Raw genomic sequence first — 27,711 nt, 5'->3', positions numbered from 1 at the left:
GTGGCAAACTGAGCATCGAGCACTGTAGCTGCACTGCTCGGTTAATCCCTGACAAATTGACAGCCATGAGATATGTGGAGGTTACGAGATGGGTACCTGAGTGGCATTTTGTCATTGCTGTTGAGCACACCAAACAGAGCTGTACCTTTGCAGCTCTGTCAAACAGCTGCATCACTTACCTTGATCCTACACAGCCTGTGTTTTTAGCAGCTGCGAAATGGTGGCTGGAGCTCATGTGAATGATTGAAATGTTCAACCACTTCCCAGCCCATGGAACAGATATCTTTTATTACTAAGGAAAGGAAATTGAGTTTACCATTTATTTTTTAATACAATTAAAGGAGGAACCCCGGGAAAAATGTTATATACAAAATACCTGTGATAAACAGAGCAGCTCATCTGGTACAAAGACCTAGATATTAAGCTGAAAAGGTCTCACAGAAACCATTTGTGTGCAATTCACTGAATACAACATTAGGCAATAGAAAACATGATTCATAGTATAAGTGCTTAAGGAAAAAGTAAACCAAATAACCTGCCCATCAATAATGTAAAAACAAACTGATGCTAGATATATTTGTCAGTGAAACTTTTTGTTTCCTTTAGAAGGCATGACTTAAAGTGTCACAGGTGTCTGTGGTGATGTAGAAAGCTTTGACACAGTGCAAAAGACAAACCCTTCTCCAGGACGCTGTGCAATCATCAGCCAGGAGCAGAAGCAGAGCATTGGATAGAGAGAACACGTGCAGGTACAACTGTCAGAGCTGTAATGTGGTTCGTAAGGTGGAAATGCATCGTGATTGCAGCAGGGAAGGAAGCACAATGTTGAAAATGAGCAAAGTAAATACAAAAAGAGGGTGTTCAGCCTGCAAGAAGCCAGTAGGGTGTGCTAGAAAGAATGAGCATAGATTGAAAGAAAAGGAAACATGAAAAGTCTGAGACACCATTGCCCATACACCAAGTCAGGCTGCCTTTTGGCAGAACTGCTTTCTGCATCACCTGTGTTCTGCTTGCAACCAGAATGCAGAATTGCAGAGTATGGTTTCCTTATCACCCCCCTTACCTCCTTTTGTCAAAAAACCCTCTGCAAGAATGCTCTGAAATTTCCTTTTCACTTAATACAATGGGAAAGCAGTTAAAAAAACTGATGGGGCAGCATGACTCTGCAGGAGGAGAAAGGGAGCAGTATCTTACTTTTCACTGGCAACTCGATCCCATAGCCTCTCATAGCTCAGTCCTCTATAAAACACTTTTAGTGCTCCTGTTTCCTCCAGCAATTTCTCTCTCACTATGTACATGCTAGAAAAAAAGTGAAATGGATGGAATATTTCTTTGCTGTGTCCTAGACAGATAAACAGCTCAAGCAACAAAACATCCCACGAAAGACAATGGCGTGGTCTTTGGTCTGGTCTGCCCTGCTAACTACACACATGGACAGAGCAGTGAGGGAATGGGTACAGCTTGCAGTGGGACAGAGCAAAAGGGAAAACCAAACTCGTCAATCTCAGTTCAGGGTTGAGTTAGGTTAGTATGAAGAGTTGCTGAGGAAGTTTTTGGGGCTTGGGTTTTTTTTTCCTCTCTTCCCCTCAAAATGAGAAACTGCTTTTTCCTACACAGTAGGCAAGAATATCACCAGATCAGATGCGTCCTGTCCAACGTTAGCATCCTGTAGGGAACTTCCTTCAAGTCCTGGCTGGGTAGAGAAAATGCTGGCAGAAAGCAGCAGCCTTCAACACAAAGTAAATCCGTATGTCGCTGTGAGAGACTCCCGAGCATCTGGAGGGCCTACCCTAACAAGTGTTCCTAGGCAAATGTACAAACAAAAGCTGACTTACGTTTGTGAAGCAAGGCCTTGAGTTACATTTCATGACAGTAGATACATGTGAGATAATCACTGAGTGTTACAGAAATTTAAATGGGGCTTTACAGGTGTGGGTTGGAAGGAATGTATATAAAAGCTTGTACATGCACAAACGGGTGCACATGCCTGCACTCACACACACACCCCCCACCAGCAGCCGGCTGCGCTCGCTCAGATGTGCTCGTCTACCTCTGAGTCATTGAACAAGAGGAGCTCTACCTCAGTACCTGTCTTGGCGAGGCCGTTCTTTCAGGAGAGAAAGTTTACGAGAACTTCTGCCACTGCTGTAGATAAGCAATATTAGTTAGCTGTTAGGTGTGCCGTCAGTGTGTATAATTCCCTAAAATGTCTCATAGCATTGAAAATAAGCATGAGGCATACAGTCCCACCTTAAGGTGCTTCTTCACGAAAAGTGTGTGCATTATTGCCTCTTTAAGGTAGAAGGGACATGTATCTGTAATGGTCAAGCTCATATCCAAAGTCTTCCAGCACAAAGAACAGTACTGGCAGATACCTGTGCAAGGCTGAATATAAAAGTTTTAGCTGCTCCCAGTTGCAACATGGTGGCACAGCCTGACTTGAGATTGTGTGTCGGGGTCTGGGGTCTCCCAAAGGCCAGCTCTGTGTTACTAAAGGGGTAGGTGGGCCTGGGCTACCTGCCAGGGCTCTGCAGGCCCCCTGATTTTCATACAGGCAGCATCAAAGCCAGAGGATCCCGAACTCTTGAACTGGTGTGTCGATGCTGATGGCACTCTTCAGCCTCATTGCAGGAACACAGAGGGTCCTCCCAGTTGGAATTCCAGCAACCCCTTTGTAACAAGACCATCCCACAGCTTCTGGGGCGTAAGTGGGGTTTTGTGTTCATTCACACAAGATTATGTTGTCAGTCTTCTTGAGGAGAGTTTTCTACTGCTGTCGTCCCCTTTCAGAGAGCCAAAGGGTCAACGCAATAAGCATTGCTGTACAATGAACGGTGGGGACTGCAGTGCGGAATGATGATATGGATCATCACAGGATATGAAACCTGAGGGACACAAAGAAAAGGTTTTACTGCTTTTTCCCTCTCTTAATCCTAAATGTAAGCCAGAATGTTGCAGAGCTGAGTCAAACAGGAATCACCTGCAATAGCCCTCCACAAGAGGGCTCTTACTATAGGTGAAGACAGAGCTCTTCAGAGCTAGACAGCTCAAGACAGGTGCTACAGCGAGCTACAGACTGGCTCAACGCTTACTGTGAAAACCTTTGGACTGTGCAGAGGTGCTAGACCTCCGCAAAGTGAGATGACTAATGAATGCACTACCCTGTTTAAGCAGTAATAGGGCAGTCAGCCACTAAGGAAGCACAGCTGCCATCCCTATCCGTAGACAGCAGCCACTCCAGGCACTGGAGTTGGGAAGCACCAGCCACTTAGAGAAAAAACCTGGCAAACTTTTATAACCAAAGAGGAATGTGGCAGAATGGGTTTATTCAGTAGGTGAACTCCTGCCACTCCCATCACAAAACCCCCGCAGAATTCAAGCTAACCAAGGCTCTAGTATCTGTTCCAGATAGGGCCTTCCCCAGAGGAAAACATGAGTGGGTGGTCAAGTTTGGAAATGAGATGAGTAGCCTGAATGATAGTTTCCCCTCCTTTCCATCTCAAAAATGTTATGCTTTTAGATTACTGCAGTGCACAGCGTGAAAAATTCATGACTTCTAGGACTCTACAGCTGCTACTCTATGGCATTACCCTGGCAATTCAGCATGCTGTCGTGAGAGCAGGAAATGCAGTCACCTGGATAATGATGGAAATAAGAACAGTTAGCTGCTAATCCTTCCTTAAGTCTCCTAACTTGAAAAATGTCTTTTTGGAGGACACAGCCCTGAACACAGCTGAGCTTTCAAGCTGAAATTAATGTAATGCTTTGTAGTCATAAAATCTTGGTAAGCCAGACTTTTCCTCAGCCTGTCCTTCACAACATCTCATTATTGAAAGTAACTCCTTTTAAAATATGAGTGTTTCCTGGACAAGTCTTAGACGACTTCCTTCTCCATTCCTCCAGCTGCTGGAGGGAATGGAGATATCTCAGAAGTGGACTGGCATTGCTGATCTTACTGCGAAAGTTGGAGTTGTTCTCGTCGTTTGCATCTCCCTCACCCCACCATTTGGTCAATCCTTTCTTTCTACCATCAATGATGTTCCCATATTTGTGCATCTTATCACGCACGTAGCTCACAGGGCATCAGCCAGAAATAACCTCTAAGGGATGAAGCCACATGTGGGACCTGTAGTAGTGATGAGCTACTGACAAATGAGTCCAGCAGGACAGGAACTGAAAGACTGCCCAGTTCTTAGTTGGGAGGCCCATAAAATGAGCACGAGGGCAGTGGCAGGGGATGTCACTGCAGGTCCTGATAGATGGGTGACCATGTTACAAAACCACCTCTGAGGTATTAACCAGCTTCTTTACACAAGTTGAGAGGAGACACTGACAGTCAAATTTGCCAAACATTCCTTTTCTTTCATCTCGCTCTCTCTCTTTATCCTCATTTAGTCCTTAAAAATTTGTGTTAATTAAGGAAATTAATGCCACAAAAACTTGCACGGCATCCATGCAGGGCCCCTTCTGTGGAGAAAGCAGCTTAGCAGCCCGGGAAATTTGGTCCCCTAACTAGATTAATTTCTATAAATTTGAAATAACTCAAAAAAAGCAATGCCCCACAAGCAACAATCATTCCTCTTGTTACCTGACCAGGAAACACCATGTATTTGAGCTGGCAGTAGGGCCCTACCACTTTTATTTACCCTACAGGACAGCACACACTCATATTAAAAGCCATGCATGGTTTTGTGAGCTAACATCACATGAGAATCTAATAGTATTTGAGAAGCTATTATGCCAAGAGACGAATGGTGAAAACTACCTGCAAATGTGATCTGGTCATACAGATGATGTTTCAGATGTCACTTTAGAGCTCACAGGTGTCTTTGTACATTCTTTCACACTCTCTTCCACTGGATCCTGAGACTTACAACAGTGAGAACAGACTGAAAAAGAAGATCCCTCATTAGTATTTGGAATTCCAGAAGACATAAAAGTGCTGAATCCAAATGTCTCCTTCAACAAAGTAAAGTATAACTCAGAACGGGAAAAAAAAGATAGAAGAAAGTAAAGAAAATGAAATCTTTTAGGTCTAATTACTTCTAATTTTCCTTGGCAAGAATCATCCCTGCAGTACCTCTGAATATGGCTGGCCCATAGCCACAGCCTGATCTGACAGAAAGCTCTGTTGTATTTAAACATTATCTGTGTAGTGTCATATGGATAAAACAGTTCTCATGAGCACAGGGCTAGGACCTCAGCCTGCCACAAAGACAGGTGGCTACATGCTAAGATAAGGTCAGAAGGAAAACAATGGTAAAAGTTAGGTGTCACTAAATGCACTTACCAAGTGAGTGAAAGAATGCTGGTGTTGGAACCAGCCAACCAACTCTTTCAGTGCTTTAAGAGGAGATCAGATTAAACAGGTCCCTTAGTATCTCAGCATCTATGAATGACTTCTGTTTTAATAAATTAAGTTGAATCTCCCTGTGCTATTACAGCAAATTGTACTTGCACAAGTTTTACAACATGGATCCTAAGCTATTCTTTAAGTGATTTCTAATCTTGGTCTAATCTTGGTGCTTTGTGTTAAATTAATTGAACAGCCAAAAATAAAAAAAATTTAGAGAGTTTCCATTTTTAAATTACTGCAAAGATAGACTGTGAGCTCCTCCAAGTAGAGAGCTGTGAACCTCAACAAAGCATCTACATGTTTTTGTGACCACCACAATCACGCATGTGAGAACACTTATTTACATTTTGCTCTGTGTTTCTATTCTTCCCTCCCATACTTCAACTCTTTGAAGCATGGCTTTTTGAGCTCAGAAACCACTGTTAGCATCAAGGCAGCTCCTGACTCAACTTTCCATATGCCAGAACAACAGAGGTACTCTCAGACCTATTCTGAGCTCCCACAATAGCTCTTCAAAGGTGACCCATAGCAACACCAACACTTAGGACAGATATTTCCCTTCCCAGACAAGTGACAATGCACAGCAGCGCCAAAATGGGACAACTATACAAACTGGGAAGTTGGACTGAAGCTCTAGCTTCAGTTTCTTACAGTATACCCCTGGTCTGGAAAGTGGCTGCACAAAACTGCCTGACCAATTTGGTGGCCTTCTATGATGGGGTAACAGCATCAATGCACAAGCGACAAGCAACGGATATCATCTACCTGGACTTGTGCAAAGCTTTTGACACTGTCCCACGACATCCTTCCCTCTAAACTGGAGAGACATGGGTTTGATGGATGGACCACTCGGCGGATAAGGAGTTGGCTGGATGGCTGCACTCAGAGAGTGGTGGTCAACGGCTCAATGTCCATGTGGAGACCGGTCACGAGTGGCGTCCCTCAGGGGTCCGTGTTGGGACCGGCCCTGTTCAACATCTTTGTTGGCGACGTGGACAGTGGGATAGAGTGCACCCTCAGCAAGTTCGCTGATGACACCAAGCTGTGTGGTGCCATTGACACGCTGGAAGGGAGGGATGCCATCCAGAGGGAACTTGACAGGCTGGAGAGGTGGGCCCGTGCCAACCTCATGAAGTTCAACCAGGCCAAGTGCAAGGTCCTGCACCTGGGTCAGGGCAATCCCAGGCACAAACACAGGCTGGGCGGGAGAGAGCAGCCCTGAGGAGAAGGACTTGGGAGTGCTGGTGGATGAGAAGCTCAACATGAGTAGGCAATATGCTCTTGTGGCCCAGAAGGCCAACCGCATCCTGGGCTGCATCAAGAGGAGCGTGGCCAGCAGGTCGAGGGAGGTGATTTTCCCCCTCTACTCTGCCCTGGTGAGACCCCACCAGGAGTACTGTGTCCAGTTCTGGAGCCCCCAACATAAGAAGGACATGGACCAGTTGGAGAAGGTCCAGAGGAGGGCCACGAAGATGATAAAAGGGCTGGAGCACCTTTCCTATGAGGACAGGCTGAGAGAGTCGGGGCTGTTCAGCCTGCAGAAGAGGAGGCTCCGGGGAGACCTGATAGCGGTCTTCCAGTACCTCAAGGGGGCCTACAAGAAAGATGGGGAAAGGCTGTTCAGTAGGGCCTGTCATGACAGGACAAGGGGTAATGGTTTTAAAATAGAGGGGGGTAGATTTAGATTGGATATTAGGAAAAAAATTTTTACAATGAGAGGTGTAGAACACTGGAACAGGTTGCCCAGAGAGGTGGTGGAAGCCTCATCCCTGGAAACGAAACGTTCAAGGCCAGGCTGGATGAGGCTCTGAGCAACCTGATCTAGTCGGGGATGTCCCTGCTTCTTGCAGGGGGGTTGGACTAGATGACCTTTGAAGGTCCCTTCCAACTCTAACCATTCTATGATTCCATGATTCTATGAAAATAGCACCACTTGACTTGGCCAGTCTGCTCCCTGTGCCTATTAGGAAAATGGGAAATTCCAGTTCATGCAGCCATGTCCCACGCTGTTGCAGGTGATCGCATTCTACCACACTGGTATGCTTTTCACATCTAACTTTAAAACCAATTTGGTTTCTATGTAAAAGGCTATCTTGGAATGCTTCAGAATCTTGCTGATTTAATGGCAAGGAACCTTTTCATTTCCAGCCTATATTTGTTCAGAGCCAAATCTTCCAATTCCAGTACATCTTCTCCTATAGTGAGAAGTTCATTATTCACACAGCTAACAGCACAGGCTGTGATCAGCTATGATTTTCTTGGTTTCAACCTGCTTGTTGCTTTCCCATTGATATAGCCCTATGGAAAAATAGGGGAGAACCAGCACTGGTGTCATAGAGGAACATGAGTGGAAAATGAGGAGGTGCACAGGTGTAGCCAAGAGTCATCGCCTTCCAGAAACCTCCTTTCTTTGTGATAAAACACCAAAAAGAAAATTAGCCCAGCTTGACTCAGTGGTCACATCATATTTTGAAGGGATATGGTTGGTGAGGAGAGAAAAAGAAAAACAGTAATGCTACCTCCACACCTCTGACTTGGGAGTGAACTTGTCTGAAGTTGAAATAGAGGTAACGGAAGACACAAGCATGACAAACAAAGTATCCCCAAGTGAACTCCGTCCCTGCTGCCTAGCAAATAACCTCTTTCCAGCGGGGGGATACCACCACAACCATGATGAGCTAAGATGCTCAGACTGGTGGCTTCTGGTTTAAGTGGGCTGAACACAGAGTGCTCTCAGTGTGGGATTCTTGTTTCCAGACTTGACTTCCCCAGTGACCTGACAGAACTTGATTGGGTGATATTTATAACGTGTTGCAAGGCCTGCTGTCTTTCTCCAGGGCTGCTTTTCAAAGCTGCTGACAGGATGTGGATAGGACATCTACTGCTGTTGCCTTTCAATACTGGCTGGATGCCTAGCTGCCTTTAGCAATCCCTTAGATGTCTACCCACATCTTCAGGGCTTTCTGACTGGGTCAGCTTAGAGATGATTAGGGGCAACAGCTAACAGATGAGATTTTTTTTTTTGAGCTACAGAAAAAAAAATATCTACTCAGCTGCCAGATAACCTAAGATGATTGAGGTTCCTCCCCTTTGCCATTGAAAAACTCCTGGAAACATGTATGGAGTTACTGAAGACTTTAGAGAGTGGGACAGGGCACCTCACCTGCACCATTTTTGGCCACACCAAGAAGGCAAATCCATCTCTCCTGATTGGGATTCTCCTAAAAGTGGGACATTGCTATGCTTAAGTCCTTTCTGTGGCCCTAGCACTATGTATTTTTGCAACTTTGGCTCTGTGACTTTTCTGAGGGATTGTCTACGTAGGGCATGTAGAGAGAGAGCGAGCCCATTTTGAAACTGTCAGTGCTCAGCTGCATCTATCGTGATCACCAAGATTCTTGGCATCTTCAAGCATCTTAATACATAAAAATGGAGCTTTGTGACTCTCTTCAATTCTGTGTACCCCTGATTTTGGAAATATTCTGATCTGCTGTCAAGACTCCCAGTCATCCCTTCACTCTCAAACCTGAACCCTAGTGCTGCCTGCACTAGGAAAGTCCTGAGCTGGACTTAGATTTTGTGACAGTAGATGCTGCATGGAAAAAAAAAAAAAAAAAAAAAGGAAACAAGAAGAATGTATAAAAATACCTGGTGTATCAGTATAGTTTCTATAAATGTGTATTTTATACAGGAACTCCATAAGCAGTAAGAGACTGCTTCTTGAAAAAGGAGCTACACTTACCATGCCTGAGGAGGTATCTTGCTGCTAGGGTGAGAGCCAAAAGGAAGATGATAATGATGATACTTGAAGCAGTAATGACGTTATAAGTTGGAGACACAGTAGGGACAATGCAATCATTTGTTTTTCCTGAGACAGAAGAAATAAAACATAAATAAAAGGTCCAACAACATATTGGCAATTTCATGTAAAAACAGGTACGTGAATTTTGATGGTTCTGGCCAAATTCTAATTCAGCTATTCAGCCTGAAAATTTACCTGTTCAACAAACAAACAGACAAAGCTGGCACCTAAATTTCTTCTGTTCCCCTACATGTGCTATGTGCTGAAATTTTTAACACATCCACAGAATCTGAAATGATGGGTCTTTGTCCAGAACAAGACTGAGACAGGCAATATTTTAAAACACATAAGCTGTTTTTAAAGAAACTGCTTAGGCTTAGTGGAAAAGTCTGAGTCCATATCTAGAAAACTTCCATTCTCAAAGGTACTCTGCAGGGTTTTTTTCCTCTTTTCACCAGATTTATGCCTGATTTTTTCCCTCTGAATTCACAAGTAATGGAGAATGATGCATTAAACAGAAGAGAATAGACTTTTTTTTTTTCTGCATGGCAGGAAAAGAGTGTTGTGGCAGAATTCAGTTTCAGTGGATCTGCAGCCTTTAGCTTTTCACCACTGGAGATGACCTTTCTACCAGTTGGACATGAGAATAGATAACGGGCTGTGTTCTTGTACAGTACAGGACAACCCTAATGCAACAGGAGGTTCAGCCTTGGTGCATGTTCATAGGTCTTCAGATTTTAATCATCTGCATCTAGCACAATTAAGCATCATTCAGCTTCTAAGACACTAGCCTGATCCGCTGTACAACCTTCCCCTCCACTGTAGGGTTTGCCTCCTATATTTACCAGAGGCTGGATTCTGTCTGGAACTCTGTGTTCATGAAAGACTTCTTTGGAGGACCATTTCCGTCATACCAAAATGGGAATGGTTCCACATCTTAAAAATCTGTGACTGCTGTTGTCACTGTTGATTGCACCCTCCTCTGAGAATTTGGGTGACAACAGTGTCTTACTATTGCTATTTTTTTTTGTTGCTCTCCTTTTCTGTGCAGTATGATATTCATAGCCTTCTTTCATTGTCATCTCTGCATCCAGCAGTAACCAGCATTCATAAAGCACTGGTTTCTGGCATTTGTCCTGAAGCTGAATGGCACCTCTCCTCACAAGCCCCTTTGATTTTAGTAAGATTGATGAATAAGGTACCTGGATGAATCAGGTGCAATTCCCTAGGAAAAATAGTGCTTCTCTAGCTTCCCTTGAAGGTGCCCTTATCTCTACAGCAAAAATATCAGAGCCAGAGACATTTCAGAATACTTTTTTGGTAACAACACTAAAAAAAAATAAAAATCCCTTTGACTTTAAGAATTCGCTTGCAAATCCCCTTCTACTGCCAAACATCTGGGCTGTAGTGTGCCGCCTTCCCTCATGCTGTTTCCACTTGTGCCTCAAGCTTTTCAAAGCACAGACTTATCTATTATGTTATCACTTTTAAGCCACTCACAGTGATGGAATTTTTTTTTCCGTATGAGTTAACCCTATGTTAAATGTGCATATGAAAGCAAAGTTTCGTCTAGACCCCAGCTGACAGTTTCTGTTGCTGAAGCAGGAGCAAACATGCTTGTTAGATGAGGAAATTCTTTTTAAGCGCAATCTGTGGCTCTTAAGGCACACGCGTCTCTCAAGTCCCTCCATTCAAATACCAGGTCTGTGTCACTGGCAGCAAGATCGTGCTGGTACAGAGGGGTGCTGAACGGTGGCAACTCCAGCCTGTGGGAGCCACCGAGGTTGACATCACCAGATCACAATGGGATCCAGTTGCCCTCTCAGCCCAGCTGTGACTCACGGTAGAGCAGCAGGAAGACAGAGCCGTCTCTGCTTGTCAGTCACTGTCCTAACTCTCCTCTCCCACCCCTGCTGTTTTACAGCCTTTGAAATATTTTGGTGTGCAGCTCACAGGTGGGTTCATTGGGTCACCCTTGCACGAACAGATACACAGTATCTACTGCTTTCTCAGAGACGCAACTCAGCAGATTCAACAAAACGGTTTTGTAACACAAAGTATTAATAAAACCTACTCAGAAGCAAGCTGTTGGTCTTGGCAAAGCCATTGTATTCAATAGAGCAAGTGATCCTGATGTCTTTGGTCACGTTGAGCCACAGTTCGCCAGTGACGTTGTACGGGCTGAAGCTGGACTCGGACACCCAGCTGGCATTCCACACCACGGACACGTTGTTGCAGGTTCCAGAGATTCTGGCTTTGGGGAAGCCTCCATAAGAAGAACATCTTACCACCATCTCAGTTGATTCGCAAGAATTAGCGGATACTTCTGCTGTAATGTTCGGCTTACTGAAGTCAGCTGAAGCAAGAAAGATTTAGTTACCATTCTGTCAGATTACAGTGAGGGCTGCGGTCCTGTCAAAGCAAAGACTCCCCCACAGGGTAACGTTCCTCTGTTAAAACCTGTTTGGCCTTTCTTGGGCCTTAGTCTTCTCCTCACAGCCTTGACTGGATATGGCCTTGGCCTTTGCTTCTTCTCCTCCCTGGGCAGTATACAGACCTCAGGACCCCACCTCTCCAGTGCTGCTGTTTCTCTCTACATACACCAGTTTGTGGAACAACAGGAGGAATCATAAAACATGTAGAAAAAATATGGAACTGAATAAAAAATCTTATTACAGGCAATAGTAGACAATTTCCTTTTCCCTCCCTCATTAGTCTCTTCCCAGCCAGAAGCTCACAGAGGGTCCATCTCTGCTGGGAAAGGAGGTGAGTCACACCTTGGTCTCTCAGCCGGGATGGCCAACAAGAGGCTGAATTACATTTTCTGCATAAGAGCCCCTCCAGAAGGCCCAGCTGACAGCAAGGCCAAGTCACACTAGTCATTGCAAAAACACGTAGCAATACACAGGTCCTCTCAGACCATCTTCTCACTATACTTTTTTCCCATTGCCAAAGACAGTTTTCAGAGGTTTCCCACCCAAAAAGCTTGTTCCATGCCTTCCTGCTTGGCCAGATGTGTTGCTGTAAGTGTTTGTGAGGCTGCATGGTGAAATGGATGAGAGGAGTAATATCAGTGAAGAAGGAGGAGAAAGAGGGTGCCCTTTTTGGCCGGCTTCCCTTTGCCTATCTGGTTCATCATGTTACTGTAAACAGTTGCATTGGTACAACTGAGGATGCCCATGGGTTGCAATAAACAGCCTAGGGTGAGGAGGAGGAAGCAAGTGGTGGCAAAGGAACTATTTAAGGCAACTCTCTCACTGAAAAAAATCTCTCTGGGACTACATCTTTAGCAAGAGAGGCACCAGTCAGAAAAATAAACTTTGTGTGTGGCTTCCTGGTGGGCGTGAGTCGCATCAACACCTCTGCTGCCAAAGGGACCAAATTCTCCCTCCCACCTCTGCCAGCTGTAGGTCTGTAGCCTGCCCACCCCCTCCGGTGCTAGCCCCAGCCATGGCAAGGCCAGGCAGAGAGCTGCAGCAGCTTGTTCAACTCACTGCAAAATGACCCTTTGTGGGGCAGCTAAGATTTTGTCTGTGATTGCTCCCTACCTGACTCACCATTTGACCACATGACTGCTGGGACAAGGCAGACAGCCTTGCGGTCGTAACGTGTCTTCCACAGCTTCTGCTGACCACGAACCCATGGTCTCGGCTACCGAGCAGCTAGTAACCAGTGAAAGAAACTTGCTAAACATTGCACGACTGACCAGAGACAGACAAGGAGAGACACGGATTTCCTCCCAGGCCCACTATCTGTTGAGCAATACGGCACTGACATCCAGTCTGGAAAGTCCCTTCAAACCTCCCAGCTGGCTTCACTGAGGCTCTGTGATCAGTCACCACGGAGTAAAACCTTTCTGCCTCTCTCAACGTAGCAATATTCCAGCAAAGGCGAGGGGAGCTTTCCCTTTGCTGATCTCCACAATAACTGATCCCACATTTCCAAAGGGAGCAGAAGTCTACCACAATTATTACAACTGGCCTGTTAAGACAGCAAGGGGATTTCTGGAAGGAAAGAAACTTGAGTATTTGCAGGGAGGAAAAGAGATCCGTTGGCTCACATTTTTCATGCCGTTAACTCCTCAGCCCTCATGGCTAGAGCGGGTGTTCTCAGTGTACTTCCCTTTTTTCATATTGGTTCCCAGAAAGATCACTAAATTTGTCTCCTTGCACGTATGCCCACCAAGCCCTCAGACAAGCAGGCAATGGCCAAACTGCAGGAGCTTTTTTTTTTTTTTTTTGCCAATGAGTCTCATTCCAAATGGGGAATGTTCATTCATTGGCTTGTCTGGAAGATTCCTGGAACTCTCTGCTGCTAAAGGTATTCAAATATATGTATATATTTATATACGTTACCAGTATCTCTGCCTTTTGTTGAAACCAACTGCCACAAAAACAGTGGTGGAAATGGAAAATAATGTCAACGGAACTTTTTGTAGCCTCCAAGAAAAGATTCAGATTCGTTTTGAGCAAAGGAAGTCAAGTTGCTTATTTAAGGTAAAAAGTCTCAGATCTCCAGCTGAGTTCAGCCTTAGGCTGTGGAGCTGCAGTGCAGCCGGCAAGCTGGCCAGCCCCCCGGAGAGCCCGGGCTCCCAAGGGGTTGGATGCAGGGCTGAGATGCTGCTGTGGCCACAGAGGAGCCGATGCCACCGCATTCCTCTTTCGGCTTGGATGCTTCCTGTGCACCAAGGACTTGGTCTCCGCTTTGCCCAAAAGACAGCAGAGGGCAGAGGTAGCCCAGGGCACCCACCAGCAGTGGTATGTGGGGAGGTGTCCTGGGAAGGGTCCTTGCCCAAGAAGGAGGCATCAAGGGGAGGTTGGTGGGCTGGTGGTGGGAAAGGTGAATTTTCTGTACCTGGGTTACCTTTGGAAAGGTAAGGAGGGAGAGAGACTGCTAGAATGGAAATACAGGGGCCTTAACAGACATTCCAGCACTCTTTTAGGCTTCCTGATGAAAGCCTATTGCTACACTGTGATTAAAGCTTGGAGGAGTGTCTCTTATCCCCAGAGGCTGGCACCAGAAAGCCTCAGGTGTCGGGAGGCAATCCACCTACCTGTAACAAAGAGGGTGACAGGCTCATCACACACAACAACTGGGTTCTGCGGAAATCTGAGGTGCTGAACTACACACTGGTAAGACCCGTTGTCCAGGATTTCCACGGGGGAGATCCACAGGGTGAGGTTCCTGATGTCCATCTCTGTCCGGTTCTCGTACCGTTCATGATTGGAGATCTTCTTCCCCTCTGCGTAGGCAAGCACTACCTCTGTGGTGTTCTTCTGCCAGTAGACCCGGTAATTATGTAGGCTGTCTGAGCTGGGAATTTCATGACAACAAGGCAGGCCAACTTTTTCCCCTACTTTGCTTTTGGCTACTTTCTTCTCCAGTGCATAGCCTGTAGGTGGGGGGCAAACAGAAGTCAGTGATATAGCCTTGTGCCAGGACCTGCTGCATTGAGCTCACCTCTTTCGGCTCTGTCTGTGCCCACATCACCCACCGAGCTGTTTACAACTTCAGCTCTGCACTGAGGGGAAGCCTACCTTGGTACTGCCTTTTAAGTCATGCTCCAGTCCCAGTTAGGGTCCCGAGCTAGCGGGCACACAATGATTTCTGCATGGATTACTGAAGGCAAGGTAGGGAAGTTACCTGCCTGAACAGAAATTTTGCTGGCCTCTTAAAAAAAAACACACCTCAGAGTAAAGATTTGCCATTATTCATGTAAAGGGATAAAAACATACATGCCCAAACTGCTATCTATCTCCTCTGTTCTCCTTTTTCAAAGCTCGGAGTTTGAAAAGTCTGTGTCAACCTCCGGTGGGTTCCCTGCATGCCAAACAGGGCCACAGTGGACTATTTTGGGAGATTGGGGCTATTTTTGGAAGGATTTTTTTTTTGGTAAAAGAAAAAATCCCAAACCTTTCAAGATCCCAGAAGCTAGAGGCAACCCTACAGTGATAAACAAAGGTTACAGCCGCACTGAGATCAGCCTCCCAGTATTAGCGAATGAACAATTTTGCCTAGTCTAGCTAAAACAAATTTATATTTGCTAAGGCCCATGGTCCTCCCTCGGGATTACTAGCAAACCAGCACAGGCATTCCTCAACCCCTGCCCAGTGACCGTGTCGGTGCCATACCCAGTATACAGGTGTGCACCCACAACAACCAGCTGAGGCCCTTGCAAGGGGGAAATTCGGTACAACTTTGACTGGCTTAGCAGTAATGCCCCTGCTTTGCCTGACGATTTCTATGCATGCCACTCCTGTGATCAGCCCTGCTTTCCCACTCTCCTTCCCCTTTCCAGTGGGTAGGCGCAACGGGCAGGCAGCCTAGCACGCAAGGGAACGGCCCAGCCAGGAGCTGCCGCTGCGGCTGGAAGAGTGAAGAGGGACCCAGTACTGACACACGGTCCTGTGCTGCGCCAAGGCCAGGGCAGACAGTTGGGCTTTTGCCTGGGTTTGTGCAACCTTCAGGATGATGCTTATCCCTGCGCACCCTGCTTTGTTAGTCCTGAAGGTCAAGTTGCTTCACATTTGCTCTCTTTGCCCCAGCCTCACCACCTTAGCACCCATCTCCTGGAAGGAGATGGTGGAAGGGAGATACCAATCTGTTGCAACTCCGTTGACCAAGAGGAGAAAAACAAGGAAACAGCCGGCCTCAGGACAGAGAAGATTCAAATTCCCTCTTCCTTCCCTGCAGAACAGATCTCAGTAAACACGTCTGAGAGAGAAAGTGGGAAAGTCCTGAGCAGGCAGTGTGTCACTGATGGGGAGAGTGTAGCATCAGCCGTCGGTGGAGGTGAGACCCCATGTGCAATGCCTCAGCCTGAAGCGTGAACGGAACACTTGACAAAGCTGAGCCTAAGAACTGCCACCCACCCCCAGCAAAGTCTGGCTGAAGCTGGCTGAAGCATTACTGTCCCTGCTAACGCCTAACTGCAGCCACGTCGTACAAGGGCACAGAGCGCAGCGCTCGGCGCGTGACCGGGCTGTGACATTCAGATTCAGCTGAAGTGTTGAAAACAGCCGCAAGCTTGTTGCCTGCCAGGGCTCGTCTGCTTGGCGATGACTTACAGACCCGTAGGACACCGTCACGTAGCCGCCAGCGAGACCCCGGCAGCATACTGACCTGTGCCCGGCGGCACACCCTGATGAAGTGCTTCTCAACCCTCCAGCTGCTGGTGCTGAAGGGAAAGAAGCAGATGTGCCAGCCAGTGCCCCGCACAGCTGGATCTCGGAGTAACATCGGGGGCTGCTCACTGAAGTTAAGTTCAGACAGAGACCCTGGGACAGAACACAAAATAAGCTTTCACCCCCTTCCCCTGTGGCACACCTACCCCTGTCACACCTGCACGCTTTACATTGAATCTGCAGAAAACACAAAAAAAATACTGGGGAGGTCCTGGCAACACTGTGGAATGTTTTCATATTAATTAAATAAAATAGAATACGTCGTTAAAGGAGCAACTTCTCATGTAACTGGTTTCTCTCCACTAGCCACTTCATTGCTCTTCCAAAGGGGAAGATTCAAACACAATTTCTTTCCCCCACTACCGGTACTTCCCCTTACAATGCATCGCAGACTCTGAGCAACCAGACTGAGGCAGACCAGGAGCCCACTCAGCCCGCTGACCTGTGTCAGTCAGCAACTGGTAGCAAAACGGTAGAAAAACCAGTTCTTCTACACTGCATGGGATAAGAACTGCCACACCCTGCCAATCTTTGGCAGCCAGGAATTTAGGGATTTCTTGACATCAGCAGTTTAATTGCTACTGCTAGACCTACCCTTCCAGAATAGTTCTTGCCCTTTCAGGAACACACGGATGTTTTTGGCTTCCACAACATCCTGTGACAATGAGTTGCATAGTTTGATTACATGCTGTGTGAAAAAGCATTTCCTTCTGTCCACCTTAAAAGCAGCTCACTTCAGGTTGTGATTCTTGAAGTTCCCCCTCCTGCGCGACTGCCTGCATTTGTGTGTGCGTATGTTTTTTCCCCTCGACCACATCTTCAGTTGTTCTCACAATTCAGCTGTTACTATTGCCAGGGCGACTCACAAGAGGAGCCAGTCAAACTTTGGAATTATGGAGTCTGATAAAGATAATTTTTTATTTTCTTTTGCAGCAATAGGGGAAGAGTAGGCGTATGCTAAATGTCATGGTGACATCGCATCATGAGTTGCATGAGGTTCTCTGCGCCTTGCCCCAAAGAGTCTCCTCTGCAACCAAAAGGAGAACAAAAACCTTCTCGGCAGTACATGTGCAGGGGCTGGAAACTCCTGCTGATGTCACATCTACCCTTAAAAGGCTCTGCACTCTTGAAACTGCAACCTGAATGCTGCAAGCCTGAAGGAACCAAAGTCCACGAGGAGTCATTCAGCCCCACAAAAGTCCCCTTTCACTTTAAAGGTGAACTGCGAAGCAAAAATGAAAATGCAGTTCTGTCCCATTTCTGTGCTGGATGCTCTCCGTAACCAGGCTGTGGGGGAGGTATCCACCGTGGAAATAGTTTTTAATGACTTTTCTAGAAGTCTTTCTTCCCAGCCCCCTGAAGCCCATCCTCTCCCTTGCTGTCCATGCACTTGGCTCCATCACTGGAAGCCCACGACATGTGCCAACGCTGAACCGATGAAAGGGCTGACTTTTTGTTTCCCAGGCAGAAAAACGTGTTTCATTCAAACTACGCCTGTGCTGCAGATGCCCCACATGGCAGGGCTAATGAGAGTGGAGAGACGAGTGCAGAGGAGACCCGTCCTTTCTTGTTTGCTCTGAGGGTCGTCAAGCAGGAGAGCTATTGAGCCCATATCCCTATTTCCTTCACTCCTTGCCCAAGCTGTGTTTCAGAAATTCCCTGGCCACAGAGAGCTTGGCTCTCCTGACCACACGTACAGTCAGGAGGTAAGGCAGAGCCAGTTGCCTCTGGGACAGAGGTCCTGAAGAGACATTTGACTGCAAAAGGCAGTAATAGACCAGGCCATGCTTTAGAGAAGCAGTGCTGAACTGCTGGAAACCTTCAGATAATTCCTGGTGAACAGAAACCCTAAAGCCATTCTCTTTCCCCTCCGTCCACCATTTTTCTGCCCTTCTGCACTGCTTTGCCTTTTTTTGGATCTTGCCTTGTGTTACCTTGCTTCACACACAACCCACAAAGCAACACACATGGAGGGAAAGGTTCTTCTTGGTGGGCTTGGAGTCCTTTGCTCCCCTCCTTGTGTAAAGCAGCAGATAAGAGTGGATCTGCAGATTTTTTCAACCACAAGTCCTGCAGAAAGCTCTGAGGCAAATTGTTCATGGCCCTCCAAAACCAGGAGGGTCTAAACAGTCTTGTGCTGCTTTTTTTTTCCGTAAGGTTCCCAATTTATCTTTGCAACAGCACCCGGTGTCTCTACTCTTAAATTATTGTCAATGCTGACTTTGCCTGGACCATGCAGCCAGGACTGCTGCTCTGCTGGGGCACCAACACCTTTCTTACCCTCTGCCTGTGCATGGGCTGGAAAAAGGGACTTGGGGCAGCTCTGGGAGAAGGTGCACACCACGTCATGATGAGGTAAGGACACTTCTAGATGGGCCAACTGAGGAAAACTTGTCTTGTGGAGCTGCTGTTTTCTCCTGGTGGCCACCCCGTGGGGTCAGTGTGGGAATCACACTCGACAGTCCCTGGGTAATTCTGCAGCTCTGGCTCCTCATTTTCTGTGAATAGCACATTTGCCCCAAACTTGCAGGATTTATCGTTTGAGGCCAACACAGTATTTTATGGGGCTTTCCAAGCAAGACAGATTATCAGTTGAAAAATTGAGAAATTTTGCAAAGCTGTGTCTTTAAAGGACTAGAAACTCCTCCTTGGTCTTTTCTTTATCCCAGGTGATTTTACCAGTGAGGAATCAGATTCTCCCCAATCTTTCCACAGAGTTAAAATTCAGCAAATGTCCCGTGCTACTCTGGAATATGGGAATAAATGCTTTGTATTTAAATCAGTGTTGTGACAGATTCCTGTGAATGCACTGATCACAGAAAAGACCCCATTAGATGCTCAGATGGCTTCTATGTGGAGATATTGGGATGTTTCAGTAGCATGTAAAAACATTGCCTTCCTCTGCGTTTCACAGTAAAGGCCCTGTACAATGAGAAAGATGGGACGAAACAGAGAAAAGTGGGTGCTGGCAGGCCCTGCTGGCTGTCCTCTTTAAGGAGTCCGTGACTGCGTATTAACCTGGGCATGAGTGCCTGGCAAGCCTCTGAGGTTCCTTCTACCCAGACTCCACTTCAGCAAGTGGAGGCAGGCAAAGGGAGGTTTCGGCACGCAGAGAAAGGATGAGCGGCCCTTTCCCCTTGCACAACCCCATGCCCAACCTTCCGGTTGTGAACCACAGACTTGCTGCTACCCTTCAACTGCTCTACGCTGCCCTGGCAAAGCAACGCAATGGCAAACACAGTTTGCTTCACTCGTGTCACAGTGACCTCTTGCGAGGTCATGTTTCCTTACTCATCCCAAACGTGGTGAGAAAGAGGAGCAGAAGAGAAGGCGTCCCGAAGAAAAAACAGTGACACACTTCATTTGGCAGCAGTTCCACTCAGTCTTGCTTCCCTGCACCCACTCACGCTAGTCAAACATGGCCATGGCCTTTAAGTGACAGAATTCATCCAAATTTATGATGATGTCGTGGCTTGCCTGAGGTAGGGAAACATTTTAAAGAGGTTTTTCTAAAAGTTCAGCTCTACTTGCTTCTGCGGCGTAACCCTGGGGTGCCCTGCTCAGAGCAGTACAGCGAGGGCACGGCACCCCTTATGTGGTGGCTCTGTGCACTTCCCATCTTCACATTCCTCCTAAACAAAACAGTAGCCTTGCTTCACCCAGCTCTGTACTGTGTGATTTGGCAAAAAATATAATATCCCCATGGTGTTTTGGTGCTTGGTTCCTTCAGCAGCCTGCGTTCCATTTTAATGCTGTTTTGTTTCACATGCAAAGCCTTTAGTGAGGAAATCCTTGAATGAAGCAGCTGTGAAAACCAGAGGACATCTTCCTGCATCTATAGACAGAAAAACAGCTCATCTTTGGGAGTGTACACTAGTCCCATTTTTTTTTTTCCAGCAGCGTGCTAACTTGCGGCCCTATTGATGACAAATAAAATTACCCGTCTCACTCATCTCCCTGAGCATGCTTTGAGAAGCCGTGATGTACTGTAGGTACCACTCATTTCAGAGTGGTTCACAGGGCACTCTCAACACACACTGGTGCCCAGTGTGGTCCCAGTTTCTTAGACACGCAGTACTCTGGCTGAAGTCCTCCCTCCGACTACAGTTTCCTTTGCAGGCTGCAGACTGAAGGCTCTGCCTTCTCCAGTCTCAATCGCTGCTCACCAGAAAGCAGATTTCATGCCCGGCCGATAGCCTTTTTGCCACAAAAGCCAGCAAGGCAACAGAGTCAGATGGGGAATGAAAGGAAGCACCAATACTGAGTCACCACTGTCAGCGATCTGGCTTCGAAGGGGAGGAAACTCCATCAAACACAAAAGAGTTCCACGTTGCTCATTTGCGATTAGCAACTGGGAAGACGAAAGGGAATCTGAAATTCTTTACTAAAAGGGACTCTGGGGCAACTCCAGCCAGCTGACACCCCTCCCTCTTGCTCCTGCCCTGCCCAGCTTGTGTTTCCCTGTTTCAGTACTTCTTGAGACAAGGATTTACTACTTTCTGAGTCACCACCGCCCAGCGCTGGGACAAGCCCACTGCCTGGGTATGTCCAGTCTGCTTTGTTTATAACATGAGTAAGAGCGCAACTCTTCATTAAGCCAGCTGGCCAATTTATAATCTTGGCGCTAGCGAGAAGGTCAAATCCAAGCAAAGAGCTGGAGCTGAGATGTCAAAGTACTTGGGGATGCGACAGGGACTGTATCATGTCTTGTCTCATATCATGCGGAGCCCTCTGCATGGAGGTTGCTCTGGGAGCAGTGGAAGGAGGGCTTGCTTATTTCCAGTGCTGCATACCAGCAGAGACACCAGGGATGAGGACAGAAGGACATCTCTGACTTGGGGAAAGGAGCGAAGGGAAGAGTCCTTCTGAACCTTCCCCTTTTCTCTGTTCCCAGCACATGAAGTGGGTGACTCCACTAGAATGAAAACGAGGACACTAAATCTGGATGTCCTCAGAGGGTTTGCATATTTTAGTCCATTTCAAAATCAAATTCCTGCAACTGGATCAGGACTCTTACAATTTCCCAGTTTGGGGGCAGAAACTAGATGTTCCAGTTGTGTAAGACAGGCCTTTGGGGGAGATTTGTCACACACAAAGACAAAAATAAATTTGTTAATTTTTTCCCCTGCAGACTCTGTCCCTTGCTGACTGGATCACTTTGCACTTCCTCTATATTTATCTCCTAGCTGAAGATCTTCTCAGATCATTTTTCTAATTCCTCCAGAACCACTGCCATGCATACCGCTGGACTCGCAGCACAGCTTCTGAAGTTGAGGTCCTCCCGACTGCTTAAGGCCCCAGTTTTCTTCAGTGCCTGCTAAAATCTCACTGCCTCGCATGCTCCCCAAGTAGCGACCCCGCTCTTGAAACTAACAGAAGGTGAAAGTGCCCAGCAACCAGGAAAATTAAGTATGACGCCTCTCACATAGGCCCATTCAAAATCAGAAAAATTACAATTTTTAATATTTTTTGGCTTCTAAAGTACTTGTCCACAGCCATAGCAATATTCAGCAGTGCAGCTAACAATGCTACAGGCCTGCCAGCCACTATCTTGTTACAAAAACCTGATCTTGGCTCAGGCACTAACTCACAAACGCTCTGCAGACGACAACCTTGACAATAACCCTGCAGCTGGAGGCCTGGCAGGAGGAGAGATGAAACAGCCCTATGTAAGAGTGCGGCATGGCACAGGGTAATTAGCCGAAGGATGCCTAAGGAAGTGAGACCAAAGCAGTCCAGAGGTGTCTGAAAGCTGCAAAAGCCGCAGAGAGAGTAAAATGAGAGACTCAGGCAGGGGCTGCCGGAGGCACCGGCTGGGAGCATCACAGGGCAGGGTGGCCTGGGGAAGGGGCTCTCGTGGCTGGTAGGAAGCAGTGTCTGACAGCAAGGTCTGTTCAGACTGAAGCACTTCTCCTGACACAAGGATGAAATCCTTTTCTGCCCAGCACTGAAAAACTACAGTGGAAGGTACCTGCTGCGGCGAGAACCGCGGTGCGCAGGGAAGCTTGCCTCAGTGGTCTTTCCTAACAACTTTTTATACGATACGGCAGTATTCTGGGTTCGCCAAAAAGTGAATGGCTTTTGAGCGCAGTATAGGCAGAGATGCCACCATTAGCCAGCAGTCAGCACTTTTATTTTCAGCTAGGGAGTCCCCTGGGACCAATGATATTTTAAAAGCATAACAGTGAAAAAGCAGAAGCAAAGTCTGACATTTCCGTGTTGGGAAAGATTTACATATTCTCAAATGACCTCCTGAGACTCCCAATGGTGATGTCCCTCCAAGGGGACAGAACAGCTACAATTGGACATAAAGTTAATCTATTTAAAAACAAAACCGACCTCCTTTCACCAAGCAAGCAGACTTCACTGCGTTCATCACATTTACCTTGCCACCTCATGAAAAACACCACATGTGTGCAGTGCTTATAGCAGGAAGCACAAGTTTAAAAGGAAGGGGAGTTTCTCTGAACGTGGAAATTCTCCTCCAGCCTGGCATGGCCTTGGGGTGCAGCCAGATGACAAACTGGCACTGATCTCATGCCTTTCCCACACGAGCAGAGGGGATCTGGCTTCTCTTTCCCTTCCAACCCCACGTGCTTCCACTGGTTTCCTTGCAGGGCTTTCCAGAGCCTGGTTCAATGTGCCACAGTGGTGTAAAACAAGGGGGGAAAAACAAACTTTCAGCTAAGCTGGAAGGCAAATTAGATCATCCAGGGAACACGCAGACCAGAACTAGGGCAAAGGAGAGGAAGATCACGTCGCCAGAAGCAGATGAGATAGGAGCAGGACTGCGCCTTCCAGTGGCAAGGACCTTTTGGCCCCTGCAGCTGTGCAGCCTGTCTGCACCCCCCCTCCACATGACACAGCATCGAGTGTAAAAACAGACTGGCACTAAAGATTGTGGGCTGACCCCTGCAAAAAACCAACTTATCACAAGCGAGGCAGGGGGATGACTCCATCAGTGGCAGCCTTCATTTATGACAGATTAATTCCGCCCATGAAACCACGCTTGCAGCTTAGAATTGAGGCAGCAACAAGCAGGAAAGGTGTGAGGGCGTACGGAGTGGCAACTTCTGCTGGTAACCCACCACAGCGCGTAAAATCCTCAGCCCCAAACTTTGCATGTTTAAATGCAGGAATGTTTCACATTGCAAAAAGGTTGCAGATGTCTCCATGATCCAAAAAGTACAGAAAAGCTGTTGCCCTCAGAGTAAGGTGAGCTCACCAGAGCGATCTGGGTTCATTCTGATCTAACTGGAGAAAGGAAACAACGTGGGTGAAAGGAATGTTCAACTGGTAGCTTTACAAACTCGGTATGCGGCATGTAACTGTATCTTGATTGTGTAAGAATGTAGTTTGCCTATGTTTAATTTTTTCTAAATAATTCATTCATTAAAAAAAAAAAAACAACAGGATAGAAGAAGCAAAACAGAGTCTATAAGAAAAAGCAGGAGCCTCTAGTTGGGTTTCTGTTTCTCCAGACAAGCTGTTATGGGTTTCACCCTGGCTAGAGAGACAGACAGAAAAAGGAGCTCCTTAGTTCTGCTGCTCATTTGTGAACGAAGGACATTTCTTTTTTGCATGTCTGGAACAGCAGGAGAGAGAAATTCATCCAAAAAAAAAAAAAAAAAAGAAATTAAAAGAAACAGCTGAAGGCAGCAAGAGCAATAAGGCAGAAACTCAATTTGCATCCAGTGATCAAGCGGGCTAACCTGGTACATAAAGAAAAATTTCTGCCATCTCCGCCATGTGATCTGCCCTAAGCACAATCCGTACTGGAGCCGGCACGGAAATCAGCCACCAAGCACCTAAAGCTTATTGCTAGACACCTCAATATTTGGGGGTGGCCATGAAACAGGGAACCTTTCTCGTTCTCGGCTCTCTTTGTCCCTTTCCGAAACCCAGCTCCACTCCAAGCGCTTTATTGGCAGTAACATGCAAGAGGGGATTCCCAGAGTGAGTTACTTCTGAGCCAGCGCTCGCTCGCAATGCAGAGGGAAGTGGATATTCCCCCCCCTCTCACAACTCTCCGGTAACTCAGAAAAGCTGTAGGGATTTTCCTCAAAACTTCCCAAAAAATTTCAGCACTGGGAAGAAACCAAGAATTAGGCAGTCTCCCCAGTCGGAAGAAAAGACTCCAGGGAAGCTTAAAAGGAACAGTCCATGAACGAAAAGCTGGGATTACTGGGTCCCTGCAATCGGTGCCTATGCCACGTTTGCACACAGGGCAGGGAAAGGTCGTACTGGCTGACTTCTAGCAAGTTTTCCTAGTATAAAAAAACTGGGCTGAGAACACGCAGCGATTCGTAGGTAGGTGTGAAGGTGCAATGGCAAGAGAAAAACAAGCCCGCAGGGATACCAGCAGTGTGTTCAGACTGTAAATAAATAAGTTTGTGCTGTAATCAAGCCTGTAATCAAGGCTGTTCTGCCGCTTATCCACGGTGCTGAGACAGCAGGGTGTTCATGCACATCCGTGTCTCCAGTGCAGTTGACATCTCAGAAGCAGTTCTGAAATACACTGTCATTTCAGTGGCTCACCTCAGGTGAACCCCAGTGTAGCAAAATTCAATTTAAGAGGAAACAAATGTATCTACATAGCTTAGGCATATATGATTTCCTATGCAATACAACCTTAAAATCTTCCTTTTTAATTAACTCCCCCCCCCCCCCCAAGTAATGCCTTCTACTGCTATGATGTAAAACATCAGCCTGGCATTCCCTGTATTGCTATTTTACTCACACAAGGTATAACGGAGAGCACTTGCTTTCATCCTAGCACGCTACTTGGCATTTCGGACACCTGGGCTAAAGCCAAGGACGCAAGATGTAGCCACAGGCTCTGGGGGATGGCTTTGACTGCACCTTGATGTGGTCGTGAGCAGCCCCATGCGGGGTCAGTTCAGTAAACACTGGCCTCAGCGACTCACTCCCCAACGCGTGGGAAGCCACCGGCAGGGCGACGGCAGACTCCCAGGGCTTCACTGTTTTGCTACAACAAGGTCAGAAGTCAGCCCTTGAGATGCCTATGGGTGACCTAGGAAAGGCATCACCTACAAGTCCCAGTAAAGCTTCTGAAAACACTTGTTTGTGGGTACTGCGCCATGTACTTTCAAGGGTCACTAACGTAGGTACCTCTTTTTAGAGAGGAAGGTGGCTGGATCTGTATGATGCATACAGAGAGAGAGAAAGGCAGTGCTGTTCTTATCAGCCTGCCAAGCAGTCTGCTCCTGAGGCAGCAGGACTTCCACAGACCCATTGTGTGGGAAGTATCTAACAATTATGCCCCAAAAGCTGAAATAACATTTTAAAAATAGCGCTTTTTTTCCCCCATTCTGCCTCTTGCAGAATTAAACCTTGGAATTTTGTGATCAATCAGATTCGGAGAAACATATCTCAGCAACAGGATGACCAAATCCTGCTGGCCTATGGATTTGTTCCTTGTGTCTCCCAGCCCAGGTACCTCGGTGCCACCAGGCTCCTCACAGCCTCCCTGGGCATGAGGAGGGGCAGCGCGGGCTCCGGCTGTTCGAATGCTGCCCCTGGCCAGCCAGTGGCTTCTACATAGCAGGCAAGGACGCTGCACCTCTGCCAGTTCTACCTCCTTGTCAAATCTGGTAGACTGGGCAGGGGATTTGAAAGTTAGGAGCAGGGGCCTAAGTCACAGATGGAGAGAAAGAAAGCAGGATAAACTATCATTCCCTTAGGAAAACATATTGAAAAAAAAGTACAACTATAGGAACACCTAGTTTTCTATTATCAAACTCCTATTTCTAGTACTAGATATCAGCATGCATCAGGCTGCATATCCAAGTATTGCCCGTCTTCAGCCTTGGAATCAGCATCCTTTCTAGAGAAACCACATGACAGGCAAATTGCCACATGCTCATAATTACATTAATAACATACCACAAGCTCTTAAAGTACGGAGAGAGAAACAGTTCTGCGCATGATAGATTGTTTGCCCATTGCTGTACGGGCAAAATACACCCGTGCTTGACACATGCTTCGCGAGCGCAGAGGTAGGGGAAGGAGTGTGGGGGAAGACAGGAGAGCAGAGATCTCACAATCAGTGTTTGAAGTGGTTGCTTTCTTTACAAGCGAGCTTTGCAATTCAATCCCTGTTAAATTCTCTGAGTTTTGTTTTAAGATTCTGAGACTGAAACTCAAAATGAAACTCAGCATCAAATATCTCCCAGTTTCACAACATCAGCATGAAAAACTTCTAATTTTGCATCACTTGATTTTTAATCAAAGCCTCAGTTCAGCCCAGGTTTGCTCCAGAGTATCGTTAGCTGCAATAAAACACTAAAATTGCCCATAAGCAAAACCTATTTTGCATCCACCATGAATCTCAGCTCAGAAGTGAGTTTTGTGCGGTTTCAGGGTTAACATTTCACACAGCTGAGAAGACTCATCCCAAGCTTCTTGAGGTCAGGGAGAATCTGTGGACTTCAGCGAGCTTTGCAGCAGGTCCTCGGAGAAGGACAGGGGACAGCCCTCGCAGTCCTCCGACGGGGACTCGCGTTGTTGGAGAAAGCACCCGCTGCGTGCTGCGCTGCCTGGGTGGCGGAGAGCCCTCCGACTCACCACCCTGCCCCATCTTCCCCAGCACACACTCACTTTTAGCCATCCAAAAAACTACAGAAACCACCCCACCGCCACCGCACCACATGCTCGCTTTGGATGTCAGCTGTCCCAAAAATGCCTTCCTTTCTGTCACCTGGGATGGGTGACCTCCTTGCCCCTCTGGGAGCTGGCAGCCCAGCACAAACGGCTGGGGAGCTGAGAGCTCATGGATCCTCAGTGCTCACTGCCATGGTTAGTAGAGCCAGCCACCCCCAAACCCTGGCCCAGCCGTGGCAGAAGGCACCAGAATAAGTGCCCTGGGGCCACCGTCCCCCCCAGAGACTGGCAGGTGGGCATTACCACCCGCTCAGGCCCAGCGTGTCCCCTCCCGTGCTCCCAATCTGTTCGCGCTTGCTTACCTAAATTAAAGCAGAGCAGAACGAAGAGCCCGAGCCCCAGCCACCTCCTGGAGGCCGGCGCTGCTGGGGTGGCAGGCAGGCACGCCATCTTCCTGTAGCTCCTGGGCTGGGAGGAGAGGGGCACACGGTTAGGGGAACGGTGCCCGAGGGGCCACAGCACCCACCATCGCGCCCCTCTCCTTCCTGCCCGCTGCCGCCCCAAAAAACCACAAGCACAAGCCTGGCCTGCCTCGCTTCTCTCCCCAACGCCCTGGTGTACCTGTGGCTTCCCTGGGCGAGTGGCTCCGAGGCCACCTTGTGAGGCGGGTTGGAGGCAGGGGGCTCAGTGCCAGGCCATGAGCACCCAGCTCCCACCGCAGGACCGCCGAGATGCTCACTCCTCGC

At 47.4% G+C, this 27,711-nt stretch overlaps 1 protein-coding gene across 1 annotated transcript; it reads right to left on the bottom strand.

Moving 5' to 3' along the window:
• Positions 1-264: 264 nt before the first annotated feature.
• On the bottom strand, positions 265-27,711 carry LOC104486105 (T-lymphocyte activation antigen CD80). Its single transcript, XM_086763447.1, has 7 exons — positions 27,587-27,711; positions 27,328-27,433; positions 14,212-14,550; positions 11,233-11,514; positions 9,099-9,224; positions 4,766-4,889; positions 265-2,885 (listed from the first exon to the last, which is right to left on the bottom strand). The coding sequence occupies exons 2-6, from the start codon at positions 27,413-27,415 to the stop codon at positions 4,783-4,785; spliced, it is 942 nt and encodes a 313-aa protein (XP_086619573.1). The 5' UTR covers positions 27,416-27,433; positions 27,587-27,711; the 3' UTR covers positions 265-2,885; positions 4,766-4,782.

This window comes from Chlamydotis macqueenii, chromosome 1, assembly GCF_036417535.1.
Source record: "Chlamydotis macqueenii isolate bChlMac1 chromosome 1, bChlMac1.mat, whole genome shotgun sequence".
Classification (NCBI taxonomy): Eukaryota; Metazoa; Chordata; class Aves; order Otidiformes; family Otididae; genus Chlamydotis; species Chlamydotis macqueenii.
Note: the sequence above shows the minus strand (reverse complement) of the source record. Positions and strands in the feature narration are given on the sequence as shown.

What these genes read in the sequence shown, in the direction of transcription:
- LOC104486105 (XM_086763447.1), bottom strand. Translation starts at nt 27,415, where the DNA reads ATGGCGTGCCTGCCTGCCACCCCAGCAGCGCCGGCCTCCAGGAGGTGG. An exon ending in TCTGCTCTGCTTTAATTTAG is followed by an intron (nt 14,551 to 27,327) that starts GTAAGCAAGCGC and finishes CCCCACCTACAG; the next exon opens with GCTATGCACTGGAGAAGAAA. An exon ending in TGTCACCCTCTTTGTTACAG is followed by an intron (nt 11,515 to 14,211) that starts GTAGGTGGATTG and finishes TTCTTGCTTCAG; the next exon opens with CTGACTTCAGTAAGCCGAAC.